Source organism: Hypanus sabinus, chromosome 1 (genome assembly GCF_030144855.1).
Source record: "Hypanus sabinus isolate sHypSab1 chromosome 1, sHypSab1.hap1, whole genome shotgun sequence".
NCBI classification, from domain to species: Eukaryota; Metazoa; Chordata; class Chondrichthyes; order Myliobatiformes; family Dasyatidae; genus Hypanus; species Hypanus sabinus.
Window position 1 is genome coordinate 146,384,193 of NC_082706.1, and position 16,587 is coordinate 146,400,779.

At 48.5% G+C, this 16,587-nt stretch overlaps 1 protein-coding gene across 1 annotated transcript in view; it reads left to right on the plus strand.

The window, feature by feature from the left end:
* The window catches only part of sspo (SCO-spondin), a 261,575-nt gene that overhangs the window by 44,065 nt on the left and 200,923 nt on the right, over positions 1-16,587 (plus strand). The window contains exons 19-26 of the mRNA XM_059990301.1: positions 670-804; positions 1,773-1,975; positions 2,603-2,730; positions 6,607-6,716; positions 8,374-8,517; positions 8,801-8,897; positions 13,168-13,553; positions 13,754-14,164. Of these exons, the coding sequence (XP_059846284.1) occupies positions 670-804; positions 1,773-1,975; positions 2,603-2,730; positions 6,607-6,716; positions 8,374-8,517; positions 8,801-8,897; positions 13,168-13,553; positions 13,754-14,164 (1,614 nt within the window). The remainder of the gene's footprint in view (positions 1-669; positions 805-1,772; positions 1,976-2,602; positions 2,731-6,606; positions 6,717-8,373; positions 8,518-8,800; positions 8,898-13,167; positions 13,554-13,753; positions 14,165-16,587) is intronic.

The following is a 16,587-nucleotide window of genomic DNA, read 5'->3' on the forward strand; positions in this document are numbered from 1 at the left end:
TGAGTGAGGGAATGGGAGATTAGGAAGGAAGGTTGTGAGTGAGGGAAGGGAGATTAGGAGGGAAGGTGGTGAGTGAGGGAAGGGGGAGATTAGGAGGGAAGATGGTGAGTGAGGGAAGGGGAGATTAGTAGGGAAGGTGGTGAGTGAGGAAAGGGGAGATTAGGAGGGAAGGTGGTGTGAGGAAAGGGGAGATTAGGAGGGAAGGTGGTGAGTGAGGAAAGGGGAGATTAGGAGGGAAGGTGGTGAGTGAGGAAAGGGGAGATTAGGAGGGAAGGTGGTGAGTGAGGGAAGGGGGAGATTAGGAGGGAAGGTGGTGAGTGAGGAAAGGGGAGATTAGGGGGGAAGGTGGTGAGTGAGGGAAGGGGGAGATTAGGATGGAAGGTTGTGAGTGAGGAAAGGGGAGATTAGGAGGGAAGGTGGTGAGTGAGGAAAGGGGAGATTAGGAGGGAAGGTGGTGAGTGAGGGAAGGGGGAGATTAGGAGGGAAGGTGGTGAGTGAGGAAAGGGGAGATTAGGGGGGAAGGTGGTGAGTGAGGGAAGGGGGAGATTAGGATGGAAGGTTGTGAGTGAGGGAAGGGGAGATTAGGAGGGAAGGTGGGGAGGTGAATGAGGGAAGGAGAGCAGCCAGTACAACTGAAGCATTGTGTCATACCATGTGTCATGCCCGCAGGGAAGGACGTGACGGTGAATGGTGTTGCAGTGAAAGTTCCCAAAGACTACAGTGGCAGTGGCCTCTCTCTGCATCAGGCCGGCTTCTTTGTGGCTGTGGTCTCACACCTGGGACTGGCGGTTCTCTGGGATGGGGGTGAGTGCTCAATGGGAGATGCGTCGGGGTGTTCTGATTGTGGGCACTGTTACCACAAGTGTTAGCTGTGTTACTGGTCATCGAGTGGAATTGTTGTGACCACTGAGACCCATTACTCACTTAGTATCCACTTCCAGTGTAATTACCCGAGAAACTTCCAAAGATTCTCCACCCTTAGTCAGCAACCACCACGAGGGAGTGCCCATGCGTGTGGGAGGGAGTGCACGTGTTTGGAGGTGCGAGAGCGCCTGCAGTAAAGTGAAAGTGCATGTAGACAGACAGACACACACACACACACACACACACACACACACACACACGTTTGAGAGAACTTGGAACAGGCTCTTCTGCTAATGATGTCTGCCCCAACCACGATGCCAATCCAAGCCAGACCCAGTACTCCATTCCCTGCCTGTCCATGTGTGTAACAACCTCTTAATTTCTGTCCAATCTGCTTCCATCACCTCCCCCTGCCATGCCTTCCGGGCACCCACCACAAAAACATACCTTGATTATTTGCTTTGAACTTTCTCCCTCAGACTTCAAACCCATGTCCTCTAGTACTCTGTTTCCACCTTGGGAAAAAGATTCTGCTGATAAATGCCTCTCATAATTTTATAAACTTCTGCCAGGTCTCCCTCAGACTCTCCAGAAAAAGCAACCCAAGTTTGCCCAACCTCTCCTTGTAGCTCACACTTTCTAATCCAGACAGCAACCTAGTGAGGGGGTTCTGCACACTCTCCACATCCTTCCTGTAATGGCTGACCAGAGCTACACACAATACTCCAAGTGTGGCCTGACCAACGGTTTATACAGCAGCAACATGACTTCTCAATGTACTCAGTGTACGGAATGCAAGCATGGCAAAGCAGACAGAGTGTACACCTGTGTTTGTGTAAGACAGTGCGAGTGGGATTGTTAGGGAGGGAGTAATGTATTAGTGTCTCACTGCAGCATTTTCTCTTCAGGAACACGTGTGTATGTGCAACTGGAGCCTCGGTACCAGGGTCGCGTCAGTGGGCTGTGTGGTAACTTCGATGGGGACACGGAGAACGACTTCATGACGCGGCAGGGAATTGTGGAAGCAACGGCGGTCCGCTTTGGGAATTCATGGCGAGTCAGCCAGACTTGTCCCGAGGTTCAGGGTGAAGATGCCCACCAACCTTGCTCTGTACGTGGTTCCCCTTGCCAGTCACTGTCGCACAGTGATTCCTTCCCCTGCATGAGGTCTTAGGGCACGGGAAATGTGTCTACCCAAACCAATCTTCCTGGGTCTGGATGGCTGGATAAACTCAGAAAGATGGAGACTAAATGGAGGACTAGACACTTAGAGTACACCGTATGTTCTCAATGGGACTTCCAAAAGTCTGGGGTCTTCTCCATTCCACCTTGTTTCCTTCCCCATTACAGGGTCTGTTGTGTGACCCTGTAATGGGGAAGGAATTATTACGGTCTATACTGTGTCTCCTCCCACTACAAGGGTCCATCCTGTTTCCCTTCCCTCATTACCAGGGCATATCCTGTCTCCTTTCCCCCCCACCCCCCCAATATGGGATCTGCCTTCTGACTCTTCCACCATTACTGGGGCCTGTACTGTTTCACTCTCCCTGTTACTGCGGACTGTGATGTGCTTGGTACTTGGGGAAGATATGCAGGAGAATGATTGTTACCTTGTGGAATGTCTCGCATGTGCCCATGTTAACGTGTCTGTGTGCTGTGTTTTGTAATACACCGTGTGCTGGTCTGGACCAGAGACTGGATCATTGGTGTTTAACACTCTGTCCCCTCAACCCCTCAGGAGAACCCGCACCGTGTGATGTGGGCGCGGAAGCGCTGCAGCATCCTCAGCCAGTCCCTGTTCCAGCCCTGTCACCCCGAGGTGCCTCACCAGCCCTTCTATCACTGGTGCGTCTTCGATGCCTGCGGGTGAGTGTTCCCAAACAACCCCTGAAAGTGAGCAACCTCAGAGTTGTTGCTGGTGTCAGTGTCAATGACAGTTTTGCTGGTATCAATGGTGTTGCTGATGTCAGTGTCGATAACGTTGTTGCTGGTGTTGGTGTCAATCACGGTTTTGCTGGTATCGATGATGGTGTTGCTGGCGTCAATGCCAGTGTTGATGACGGTGTTGTTTCTGGTGTCAATGGTGGTGTTGTTGGTATCAATTATGCTGGTGCTGGTGTTGATGATGGTGTTGTTGCTAGTGCTGGTGTTAGGGCCGATGATGGTATTGTTGGAATCATAGAACACTACAATACAGAAACAGGCCCTTTTGGCCATCTAGTTGTGCTGCAGAATTTGAGCCGCATACTCCCATCGACCTACACCTGGACCATAGCCCTCCATATCGCTTCTATCCATGTAACTATGCGAACTTCTCTTAAATATTGAAATCAAATTCACATTCAAGCTCGTTCCACACTCTGACCACCCTCTGAGTGAAGAAGTTTCCCCTCGTGTTCCCCTTAAACATTTCACCTTTACCCTTAGCCCATGAGCTCTAGTTGTAGTCTCACCCAACCTCAGTGGAATAAGCCTGCTTGCATTTACTCTATCTACACCCTTCATAATTTTTTATATCTCTATCAAATCTCCTACAATCTTTTACATTCTACGGTATAAAGTTCTAACCTATTCAATCTTTTCTTATAACTCAGGTCCTCAAGTTCCAGCAAGATCCTTGTGAATTTTCCCTGTCCACTTTCAACCTTATTTACATCTGACTTGTAGGTAGGCGACCATAACTGCACATAATATCCCAAATTAGGCTTCACCAGTGTTTTATACAACTGCAATATAACATCCCAACTCCTGTACTCAAACATGAGGAAATCTGCAGATGCTGGAAATTTAAGCAACACACACAAAATGTTGGTGGAATGCAGCAGGCCAGGCAGCATCTATAGGAAGAAGTAAAGTCAACATTTCGAGCCGAGACCCTGTACTCAATGCTTTCAGTGCCAAAAGCTTTCTTAATGACCTTGTGCCTCCACTTTCATCCTGATAGTTGATGTACATAGTTGATAAACAATAACGGACCCAGCACTCATCCCTGTGGCATTCCACTAGTCATGGGCCTCCTGTCAACTAGTACTACTAGTTACTTCTAGTAGTAGTAATCATCTACTGCTACTCTCCGGCAAAACCAAGCTCTCCTCCAATTTACTACCTCATCTTGCATGCTAAGTGGCTGATCTTTTTTGACCAACCTCCTATGTGGGACCTTGTCAAGTGCCTTGCTAAAGTCCATGTAGACAACATCCACTGCCTTGCCTTCTTCAGAATTCCTGTTAACATCCTCTAAAAATTCTACAAGGTTGGTTAGACATATCATACCACGCATAAAACCATGCTGACTATCCTTAATCAATCCGTATCTGTCCAAATACTCATATATCCAGTCTCTTAAAATACATTCCAATAACTTTTCCACTACTGATGTCAGGCTCACCGGCCTATAATTCCCTGGTTTATTCTCGACTTTCTTAAACAGTGGAACAACATTAGCTATCCTCCAATCCTCTGGTACCTCACCTGTCACTAAGGGTGATTTAAGTATCTCTGCTAGGGCCCCTGCAATTTCTGCAGTTGTCTCCCATAGAGTCAGAGGGAACACCTTGTCAGGCCCAAGGGATTTGTCCACCCTGATTACCTCAAGACAGAAAACACCTCTTCCTCTGTAATCTGAATCGGGTCCACCACCTCGCTGTTGCTTGGCATCACTTCTATATCTGACTCCCCTGTAAGTACAGAGGCAAAAAATCCATTTAAGATCTGCCCCATCTCTTTTGGCTCCATGCATTCTGTTCTGATCTTCCAAAGGGCCTATTTTGTCCCTTGCAATCATTTTGTTCTTAACATATCTGTGGAAGCCTTAGGTTTCTCCTTTGCCTTGTCTGCGAGGGCAACCTTATGCCTCTTGATTCCTTTCTTATGAGTTCTCTTGCATTTCTTATTCTCCTCAAGCACCTCATTAGTTTCAACCTGCCCATACATTATATACATCTCCTTTACTTTCTTAAACAAGCCCTCAATACCTTTCAAAAACTAAGGTTCCCTAAATCTGTTATCTTGGCCTTTTATTCTGACAGGTATATACAAACTCTCTATTCTCAAAATTTCTCCTTTGAAGGCCTCCCACTTACCAAGTACACCTTTGCCAGAAAACAGCCTCTCAATCCACACTTGCCAGATCCTTTCTGATCCCTTCAAAACTGGCCTTTCTCCAATTTAGAATCTCAACCCAAGGACCAGACCTATCCTTTTTTTATAATTACCTTGAAACTAATGCTATTTTAATCACTAGATGCAATGTATTCCCCTACACAAACTTCTGTCACCTGCCCTGTTTCATTCCCTAATAGGAGATGAAGTATCACAAGCTCTCTCCTTGGGACTACTATGTGCTAATTAAGGAAACTTTTCTGAACACATTAGACGAACTCTATCTCACCTAGTCCCTTTACAGTATAGTAATACCAGTCAATATGTAGAAAATTAAAATCACCTACTATAACAACCTTGTATTTCTTGCAATATTCTGCAATCTCTCTACAAATGTGTTCCTTTAAATCCCTGGGACTGGGGTGGTCTATAATATAGCCTCATTAACATGGTCATACCTTTCTTATTCCTCAGTTCCACCCATAAAGGCTCGCTACACAAATTCTCCAGTCTGTCCTGACTGAGCATTGCTGTGACTTTTTCCCAGATTAATAGCACCACCGCTCCCCTTTTAATCCCTCCCACTCTATCACGTATAAAACAACGGCACCCCAGAATATTGAGCTGCCAATCCTGACCCTCCTGCAACCAAGTCTCACTAATGGCTACAATATCATTATTCCATGTGTTGATCCATGCCCTGAGCTCATCTGCCTTTCCTACAGTACTTTTTGCATTGAAATATCTGCAACTCAATATTCAACTTTTTGCTTTCTGACTTTGTCTGAGGGCTTAACAACATCTGTCTCCATAACCACTCTACTATTTGTTCTGGCATTCTGGTTCCCATCCCCTTGCAACTCTAGGTTAAACTACACTCCCCCCACCTCTGGGCAGCACTATCAAACCTTCCTTCTCGGATATTAATCCTCCCTCAGTTTAGGAACAAACTATCTCTTGTGTGCAGGTCCCACATTCTCTGGAAGCGAGCCCAAAGATCTGAAGCCCTCCCTCCAACAGCAATTTCTTAAATTGTATGATTTTCCTGTTTCTGGCTTCACTAACACTATTGATGGTGTTGATGTCAATGATGGTGTTGTTGCTGGAGTTGGTGTTAATGATGGTGCTGTTGCTGGTGTTGGTGTCAGTGTCAATCGCTGTGTTGTTGGTGTTAGTGTTGATGATGGTGTTGTTGCTGGTGTCAATAATGGTGTTATTGCTGGTGTTGGTGTCAATGTCAATATCTGTGTTGCTGGTGTCTGTGTTGATGACGGTGTTGTTGCTGGTGTTGGTGTCTGTCAATATCTGGGTTGTTACTGGTGTCAATGACGGTGTTGCTGATGTTGACGACAGCGTTATTGATGGTGCTTTTGCTGGTGTCAGTGGCTGTTGTTGCTGGTGTCAATGACGATGCTGGTGCTGGTGTCGAATACAGTGGTGTTGCTGGTGTCGGTGTTATTGATGGTGTTGTTGCTGGTGTCAGTGGCTGTGCTGCTGGTGCTGGTGTCAATGATGGTGACGGCGTTGTTACTGATGTCGATGATGGTGTTGTTGCCTGCGCCAGTGTTGTTCTCAGTAATGGTGGTGTTGATGCTGGTACTTGTGTTAATGCCAATGACCTGTGTTGGATCAATCCTGCAGATGTGACACAGGCGGGGACTGCGAGTGTCTGTGCACGGCCATCGCCGCCTACGCTGAAGAGTGCAACAAGAGAGGAGTTTATGTCCGCTGGCGGACACAGGATCTCTGCCGTAAGTACTCTATAATGGGGTAAGGTCTTTTGTCGTGGTGTTACTTGAGGGGAGTGCACCTTCCCATGGTGGAGACTCGGAGGCAAGTAGTCAATTTGAGGGCGGCTCGGTGGCACAGTGGGTAGTGCTGATGCCTTACAGCTCCAGTCCTGACCACAGGTGCTGCCCGTGTGGAGTTTGCATGTTCTAACTGCTTCCCCGGGGTCCTCCAGCTTTTTCCCACCCAAAGAAGGTTAATTGGCTGTTGTAAATGGTCCTGAATGTGAGATGTTCCAGGGGAGTTGAGTCAATCAATGGATGTGTGAAGGGAAAGTGGGGTCAGACAATACAGACTGGGAGTGACTGTTAGAGGGACAAGTCCATATCTAATGTGTGGGAGTCAGCTGGTTAGAGCTTTGGGCAGCATGTTCCTGTGAATATGGAGATATGGACGCCAAAGTTCATGGACTGGTGATGATAAGAGATATTATAAGTTTAGTCTCAAAGAAAATTGGCCCTTTATGTAAGGAAGGATGCACCACCCTCGAAAGGTTCCAGTGTAGGTTCGCAGGATTAATCCCAGAAATGAAAGGCTTAACCCATAGGGAGTGTTTGATGTCTCTGGGTCTGCACTTGATGGAGCTCCATGAGAAAGAGAGGGAATCTCATTGAAACCAGTCAGATTCTAAAAGGCCTGAATAGAATTGATGAGGAGAAGATGTTTCTAATAATGGGAGAGTTAAGGATCTGATGACACAACCTCAGAATAAAGGGATGTCTCATTAAAACTAAGATGAGGAAAAATTTCAGCCAGAGGGTGTGAATCTATGGAATTCATTGCCTCAGAGGTGGGTGGAGGTCATGTCATTAGGGGGTTAAGGATAAAGGGAAAAAACAGATCTGATTGAAAGGCTGAGTGGTTTAGATGGGCTGAATGACCTAAATTCTGCTCCTGTCTTCTGATCTTAAAGGAAGAATATGTAAGGGCAAGGAAGTTCCAATTAGACAGGATTCTAGAGGAATGTAAAGGAAGGAAATTGAACAAGGAACTTGGAGGGCCAAAGGGCCATAGAATATCAAACAGGATTAAAGAGAGTCCCAAGGCAGGTTGTTGACCAGGGTGTGGGAGGTAGTTTGGAGCTGTTTGGATTTGAAGAGTTATACTGATTGGGGTGGAGGGGTTCAGTGCTTTGGGGGTGGATGGGGTGAGTTTGGGGTGTATTGGTTAGGGTTGTTGGGGATGTAGGGGTTCGTTGGTTAGGGTGAAGGGGTGAGTTGATGAAGTTCAGTAGGTTGAGGATGGATGGGGCTCGGTTGGTTGAGGTTGACCGGTTGGGGTTTTGGGAATGGAAAAGGGTGAGTTGATGGGGATCAGTAGGTTGGGGATAGATGAAAATTGGTTGGTTGGAGTTTTGGGAGTAGAGGGGAGTGAGTTGGAGTTGGGTGGTTTGTGTGGTTGGGGAGAGGGGGTGAGTTGATGGGGGTTCAGTGCGTTGGGGGTGGATGGGGATTGGTTGGTGGGTTTTTGAGAGCAGAAGAGGATGAATTGGTTGGTGGTATGTGGGTAAGCAGTTTGGTTGGTTGGGGTTTTTCTGTAGGGTGTACAGGGACTAGGTGTTCTGGGGGTTGGGTACACCAGATCCTTTTTTTCTGGGGTCTGATATCCTGTCTTGTGCAGCCCTGCAGTGTGAGAAGGGGAAGGTTTACGAAGCCTGTGGTGCCCCGTGCCAGAAGAGCTGTGCTGACAGGGCTGGGGGGGCCGACACTCGCTGCCCCTCACTCTCGTGTGTTGAAGGATGTTTCTGCCCCGAGGGAACTGTGTGTGATGGTGAGACACCTGCCTTGGCTACATCTGAAACTCCCCCTCCCCTCTCTCCAGACCCTGACACTTCCCCTTGTCATTGCCCCTAGATATTACACCCTTCCCTTCCTGGACACTGCACTACTTCCCCTTCCTGCCCCTCCCTAAATATTGCCCCACTCCCTTCCAACGACACTACTGAACCCCATCTCCAACCTCCCCCCCCCCCCAAACATTGCCCCTCCAGACAGTCCCCCTCCCAGGAGATCCTCCACTGCTCTGACGCCGGTATTTGCCTCCACAGACTCGGGGAGCTGCATTGATCCCACCCGCTGCCCCTGTTACTGGGGTGAAGTTGCCTTTCCAGAGGGGACAGAGATCTCCCAGGACTGCAGGAACTGGTGAGTATCCATTGCTGTCTATAACCCCACCTCCATGACGACAGAGCCCTCCCCTTTACTGAGTGACCACAGTGCTGCACCCCCCCCAACACCGAGTGGCCACGGTACTCCATCCTCGACCCTGAGAGACCATGGAGTTGTAACCCCACTTTGAAGGGGCAGAGATAATCCAGGGCTGCAGGAACTGATGAGGTTCCTGCACTGGAAGCAGTCATTGACAGTGTGACCACAGGGCATTCAACCCCACCCCAAGTGACTGTGGATCTCCCCTCCCCCACCCTAAGTAACCACAAGGCTTCACTAGGATATCAATTGTGAGCTAAAGAATATTCTCTCTTTCCCCTCCCCACTCTCTCCCCTAACCCTCAAGGGTAAAAAGACTCTGATGGGAGTTATGTACAGGTCTCCATAGTAACCAGAATGTCGGGTACAAATTACAATCAGAATAGAAAAGGCATGTAAAGGGCAATGTTACAATGGTATTGGGGTTTTAAATTTCAGGTAGATTTGGAAAATCAGGTTGGTGCTGGATCCCAAGAGAAGAGATCTGTAGAATCTGTATGAGATGGTTTTGGAAAGCAGCTTGTGATTGAGCCCATTAGGGAAAAGGCAATTCTGGATTAGGTGTTAGGTAATGAACCAGGTTTTCCAGCTGGTAAAAGAATACAGGTCCATAATTCATTGAAAGTGGCGTCACAAATTCATAGGGTTGTAAAGAAAGCTTTTGGCACATTGGCCTTCATAAATCAAAGTATGTTATGTTGAAGTTGTATAAGGCCCAGTTTGGAGTATTGTGTGCAGTTTTGGTCACCTACCTACAGGAAAGATGTAAATAATATTGAAAGAGCACAGAGAAAATTTACCAGGATGTTGCTGGGTCTGGAGGATCTGAGTTGTATGGAAAGATTGAATAGGTTAGGACTTTATTCTTGGAGTGTAGAAGACTGAAAGGAGGTTTGATAGAGGTATACAAAATTATGATGGGCATAGATTGGGTAAAAGCATGCAGGCTTTTTCCACTGAAGTTGTGTGGGGCTACAAGTAGAGGTTATAGGTTAAGGGTGAAAGGTGAAAAGTTTAAAGGGAACTTGAGGGAAAACTTCTTCACTCAAACGGTCATGAGAGTATGGAACAAGCTGCTAGCACAGGCTATGCATGTGAGCTCGATCTCAACGTTTAAGAGAAGTTTGGATAGGGACATGGATGGAGGGTTTGCAGTGCAGGTAGATGGCAGTTTAACTGGCTTAGCAAGGACTAGATGAGTCGAAGGGCCTGTTTCTGTGCTGTTCTTTTCCATGAGTCTAAGGGAACACTGAGGAGGCAATGATCACCATAATATGATAGAATTCACCCTGTAATCTGAGAGGGAGAAGCTAAAATTGGTTGTATCAATATTCAATTGAGTAAAAGTAACTATAGAGGCATGAGAGAGTAGCTGGCCAAAGTGATTGGAAGGGGACAAAAGCAGCAATGGCTGCAGTTTCTGGGAATAATTCAGGAGAGGCAGGATCATGAAATCCCAAGGAGGAGGAAGAAGAAGAAGAAGAAGAAGAAGCATTCTGAAGGTAGATGAGGCCACAGTGGCTGATAAGGGAAGTCAAGGAGAATATAAAAGCAAAAGAGGGCATATAATATAGCAAAAACTATTGGGAAGCAAGACGATTGGAACATTTTAAAAAAACCAACAGATGGCAACTAAGAAAGCATTAAGGAAATAAAGATGAAATATGAAGGTAAACTAGTCAATATAATATAAATGAGATACCAAAAGATTTTTTCAGATATAGAGTGGCATGCAAAAGTTTGGGCACCGCTGGTCAAAATTTCTGTTACTGTGAATAGTTAAATGAGTCGAAGGTAAACTGATCTCCAAAAGTCATAAAGTTAAAGATGAAACATTCTTTTCAACATTTTAAGCAAGATTAGTGTATTATTTTTGTTTTGTACAATTTTAAGTGAAAAAAAGAAAGGAGCACAATGCAAAAGTTTGGGCACCCCAAGAAATTTCAGCTCTCTTAACTTTTACCAGGGTCTCAGACCTTAATTAGCTTGTTAGGGCGATGGCTTGTTCACCATCATCGTTGGGAAAGGCCAACTTATGCTAATTTCAAAGCTTGATAAATACCCTGACTCCTCAAACCTTGTCCCAACAATCAGCAGCCATGGGCTCCTCTAAGCAGCTGCCCAGCACTCAGAAAATTAAAATAAATGATGCCCACAAAGCAGGAGAAGACTATAAGAAGATAGCAAAGCATTTTCAGGTAGCCGTTTCCTCAGTTTGTAATGTAATTAAGAAATGGCAGTTAACAGGAACAGTGGAGGTCAAGTTGAGGTCTCGAAGACCAAGAAAACTTTCCGAGAGAACTGCTCATAGGATTGCTAGAAAGGCGAGTCAAAACCTCTGTTTGTCTGCAAAAGACATTCAGGAAGATTTAGCAGACCCTGGAGTGGTGGTGCACTGTTCTACTGTGCAGTGACACCTGCACAAATGTGACCTTCATGGAAGAGTCATCAGAAAAAACATCCTCACCACAAAATTCAGGATCAGGAGTTTGCAAAGGAACATCTAAACAAGCCTGATGCATTTTGGAAACAAGTCCTGTGGACTGATGAAGTTAAAATAGAACTTTTTGGCCGCAATGAGCAAAGGTATGTTTGGAGAAAAAAGGGTGCAGAATTTTGAGAAAAGGACACCTCCCCAACTGTTAAGCCCGGGGGTGGGTCGATCATGCTTTGGGTTGTGTTGCAGCCAGTGGCATGAGGAACATTTCACTGGCAGAGGGAAGAATGAATTCAATTAAATACCAGCAAATTCTGGAAGCAAACATCACACCGTCTGTAAAAAAAAAAAAGCTGAAGGTGAAAAGAGGATGGCTTCTACAACAGGATAATGATCCTAAACACACCTCAAAATCCACAATGGACTACCTCAAGAGGCACAAGCTGAAGGTTTTGCCATGGCCCTCACAGTCCCCCGAACTAAACATCATCAAAAATCTGTGGATGGACTTCAAATTAGCAGTGCATGGAAGATGGCCCAAGAATCTCACAGAACTAGAAGCCTTTTGCAAGGAAGAATGGGTGAAAATCCCCCAAACAAGAGTTGAAAGACTCTTAGCTGGCTACAAAAAGTGTTTACAATCTGTGATACTTGCCAAAGGGTGTGTTACTAAATACTGACCATGCAGGGTGCCCAAACTTTTGCTTTGGGCCTTTTTCCTTTTTTTGTTATTTTGAGACTATAAAAGATGGAAATAAAAAAGTAATCTTGCTTAAAATATTAAAGAACTGTGTCACCTTTAACTTTATGCCTTTTGGAAATCAGGTCATCTTTTACTCACTTAGCTGTTCATAGTAAAAGAAATTTTGACCAGGTGTGCCCAAACTTTTGCATGCCACTGTATAAGATGTAAAAGAGAGGCATAAGTGGATATTGAATTGCTGAAAAATGATGCTGGAGAAGTGGTAATGGGGTTAAAGAAATGGCTGATGAAGTGAATAAGTATTTTGCAAGGGTCTTTGCTATGGAAGACACCAGTAGTATGCAGGCAATTCGGGAGTGTCAGAGTGAGTTTTGAGGTACTTGAAAGTGCATGATAAACTATGTCCTCCCCTTCCATTCCTTCCCCTCTCCCTCCATTCCCTCCCCTCACTGATTCACCCAATCCCCCCTCCCATGCTGACTGAATGAGACACTGATGGGTTCGAGTTATTTTATTTATTTTTTATTGAGATGTAGTGCAGAATAGGCCCTTCTGGCTGTTTAAGCTGCACTACCCCGTAACCCCTGATCTAAACCTAGCCGAATCATGAGACAATTTACAGTGACCAATTAACCCACCAACTGGTACGTCTTTGGACTGTGGGAGGAGGACTTACAAACTCCTTACAGACAGTGGAGGGAGTCGAATCCAGGTCACTTGTACAGTAAAGCGTTGTGCTAACCAGTACTCTACTGTGCCACCCTGAGTTGCTCAGAGAGAAGCTGTAATTGGAGCTACAGTCCCTTGGGCAAGTGCCCTTGGCGCCATCACCCTCAGCTTCTTCATCAGCGACCCTCCTTACGTCATAGGACCTGCGATGGTTCTTTGGATATAGAGACATTGATTAGTGAAGAGGGAGAAGAGAGGAGAGTGAGGTTGAGAGGGATAATAAATCAGCGAGAATGGAATGGTGGAGAGGACTTGATGGGCCTAATTCTGCTCCTATATCTTCTGGTCTTACGGATTCTTCCCCCCCTTCCCTTTCTCTCTGCCTCCCCCCTCTACAGTACATGCCAAGCTGCAGACTGGGTGTGTGTGGGTGGCCCGTGTGAGGAGATCTCTCTGTGTACAGACTCGGAGTTCCAGTGTGGTTCCAGCCGCTGCATCCCCAGGTCCTGGTTCTGTGACAATGAGGATGATTGTGGGGATGGTTCTGATGAGCTCTGTGTGTCCAGCTGTGAGCCCTGGCAATTCCAGTGCACCAGTGGCCAGTGTGTCTCCCAGCGGGAGCGATGTAACGGCTGGCCAGACTGCAGTGACTATTCGGACGAGAGGGGTTGCCCTGTTCCTGACTGTGCGCAGGAAGAGTTCCGCTGTGACACAGGGCAGTGCATTGCCGCCGAGCGGGTGTGTGACGGACATGCGGACTGCGCTGATCAGTCTGATGAGTCAGGTACTGTGTGCCACATGGAGAGGGTGGGCTGACCTGTGGGGAGTGCGGGCTTCCATACACACATCCCCAGGGCTGACCCATGGAGAGCGCAGGCGTCCATACACACATCCCCAGGGCTGACTCATGGAGAGCGCAGGCGTCCATACACACATCCCCAGGGCTGACCCATGGAGAGCGCAGACGTCCATACACATGTCCAGATCTGACCCATGGAGAGCGCAGGCGTCTATACACGTGTCCAGATCTGACCAATGGAGAGGGCAGGCGTCTATACACGTGTCCAGATCTGACCCATGGAGAGCGCAGGCGTCTATACACGTGTCCAGATCTGACCAATGGAGAGGGCAGGCGTCTATACACGTGTCCAGATCTGACCCATGGAGAGCGCAGGCGTCCATACACGTGTCCAGATCTGACCCATGGAGAGCGCAGGCGTCTATACACTTCTCCAGATCTGACCCATGGAGAGCGCAGGCGTCCATACACGTGTCCAGATCTGACCCATGGAGAGCGCAGGCGTCTATACACGTGTCCAGATCTGAACCATGGAGAGCGCAGGCGTCCATACACGTGTCCAGATCTGACCCATGGAGAGCGCAGCGTCTATACACGTGTCCAGATCTGACCCATGGAGAGCGCAGGCGTCCATACACGTGTCCAGATCTGACCCATGGAGAGCGCAGGCGTCTATACACGTGTCCAGATCTGACCCATGGAGAGCGCAGGCGTCCATACACGTGTCCAGATCTGACCAATGGAGAGCGCAGGCGTCCATACACGTGTCCAGATCTGACCCATGGAGAGCGCAGGCGTCCATACACGTGTCCAGATCTGACCCATGGAGAGCGCAGGCATCCATACACGTGTCCAGATCTGACCCATGGAGAGTGCAGGCGACCATACACGTGTCCCCAGGGCAGACCCATGGAGAGCGCAGGCGTCCATAGACGTGTCCAGATCTGACCCATGGAGATCGCAGACGTCCATACACATGTCCAGATCTGACCCATGGAGAGTGCAGACGTCTATACACGTGTCCAGATCTGACCCATGGAGATCACAGGCGTCCATACACATGTCCAGATCTGACCCATGGAGAGTGCAGGCGTCCATACACATGTCCAGATCTGACCCATGGAGAGTGCAGACGTCCATACACATGTCCCCAGGGCAGACCCATGGGGAGCGCAGGCGTCCATAGACGTGTCCAGATCTGACCCATGGAGATCGCAGGCGTCCATACACATGTCCAGATCTGACCCATGGAGAGCGCAGACGTCCATACACACATCCCCAGATCTGACCCATGGAGAGTGCAGGCATCCATACATGTGTCCAGATCTGACCCATGGAGAGTGCAGACGTCCATACACGTGTCCAGATCTGACCCATGGAGAGTGCAGGCGTCTATACATGTGTCCAGATCTGACCCATGGAGAGTGCAGGCGGTCCATACATGTGTCCAGATCTGACCCATGGAGAGCGCAGGCGGTCCATACACGTGTCCAGATCTGACCCATGGAGAGCGCAGGCGGTCCATACACGTGTCCAGATCTGACCCATGGAGAGCGCAGGCGGTCCATACACGTGTCCAGATCTGACCAATGGAGAGCGCAGGCGTCCATACACGTGTCCAGATCTGACCCATGGAGAGCGCAGGCGTCCATACACGTGTCCAGATCTGACCCATGGAGAGTGCAGGCGTCCATACACGTGTCCAGATCTGACCCATGGAGAGTGCAGGCGTCCATACACGTGTCCAGATCTGACCCATGGAGAGCGCAGGCGTCCATACACGTGTCCAGATCTGACCCATGGAGATCGCAGGCGTCTATACACGTGTCCAGATCTGACCCATGGAGATCGCAGGCGTCCATACACATGTCCAGATCTGACCAATGGAGAGCGCAGGCGTCCATACGCCTGTCCAGGGCTGACCCATGGAGAGCGCAGGCGTCCATACACATGTCCCCAGATCTGACCCATGGAGAGCGCAGGCGTCCATACACGTGTCCAGATCTGACCCATGGAGAGCGCAGGCGTCCATACACGTGTCCAGATCTGACCCATGGAGAGCGCAGGCGTCCATACACGTGTCCAGATCTGACCAATGGAGAGCGCAGGCGTCCATACACGTGTCCAGATCTGACCCATGGAGAGTGCAGGCATCCATACACATGTCCCCAGGGCTGACCCATGGAGAGCGCAGGCGTCCATACACACATCCCTAGATCTGACCCATGGAGAGTGCAGACGTCCATGCACGTGTCCAGATCTGACCCATGGAGAGTGCAGGCGTCTATACACGTGTCCAGATCTGACCCATGGAGAGTGCAGACGTCTATACACATGTCCAGATCTGACCCATGGAGAGTGCAGGCGTCCATACATGTGTCCAGATCTGACCCATGGAGAGCGCAGGCGTCCATACATGTGTCCAGATCTGACCCATGGAGAGCGCAGGCGTCCATACACGTGTCCAGATCTGACCTATGGAGAGTGCAGACGTCCATGCACGTGTCCAGATCTGACCCATGGAGAGCGCAGGCGTCCATACACATGTCCAGATCTGACCTATGGAGAGTGCAGACGTCCATGCACGTGTCCAGATCTGACCCATGGAGAGCGCAGGCGTCCATACACATGTCCAGATCTGACCTATGGAGAGTGCAGACGTCCATGCACTTGTCCAGATCTGACCCATGGAGAGCGCAGGCGTCCATACACATGTCCAGATCTGACCCATGGAGAGTGCAGACGTCCATACACACATCCCCAGATCTGACCCATGGAGAGCGCATGCATCCATACACGTGTCCAGATCTGACCCATGGAGAGCGCAGGCGTCTATACACGTGTCCAGATCTGACCCATGGAGAGTGCAGGCGTCTATACACGTGTCCAGATCTGACCCATGGAGAGCGCAGGCGTCCATACACACATCCCCAGATCTGACCCATGGAGAGCGCAGGCGACCATACACATGTCCCCAGGGCAGACCCATGGAGAGTGCAGGCGTCCATACACATGTCCA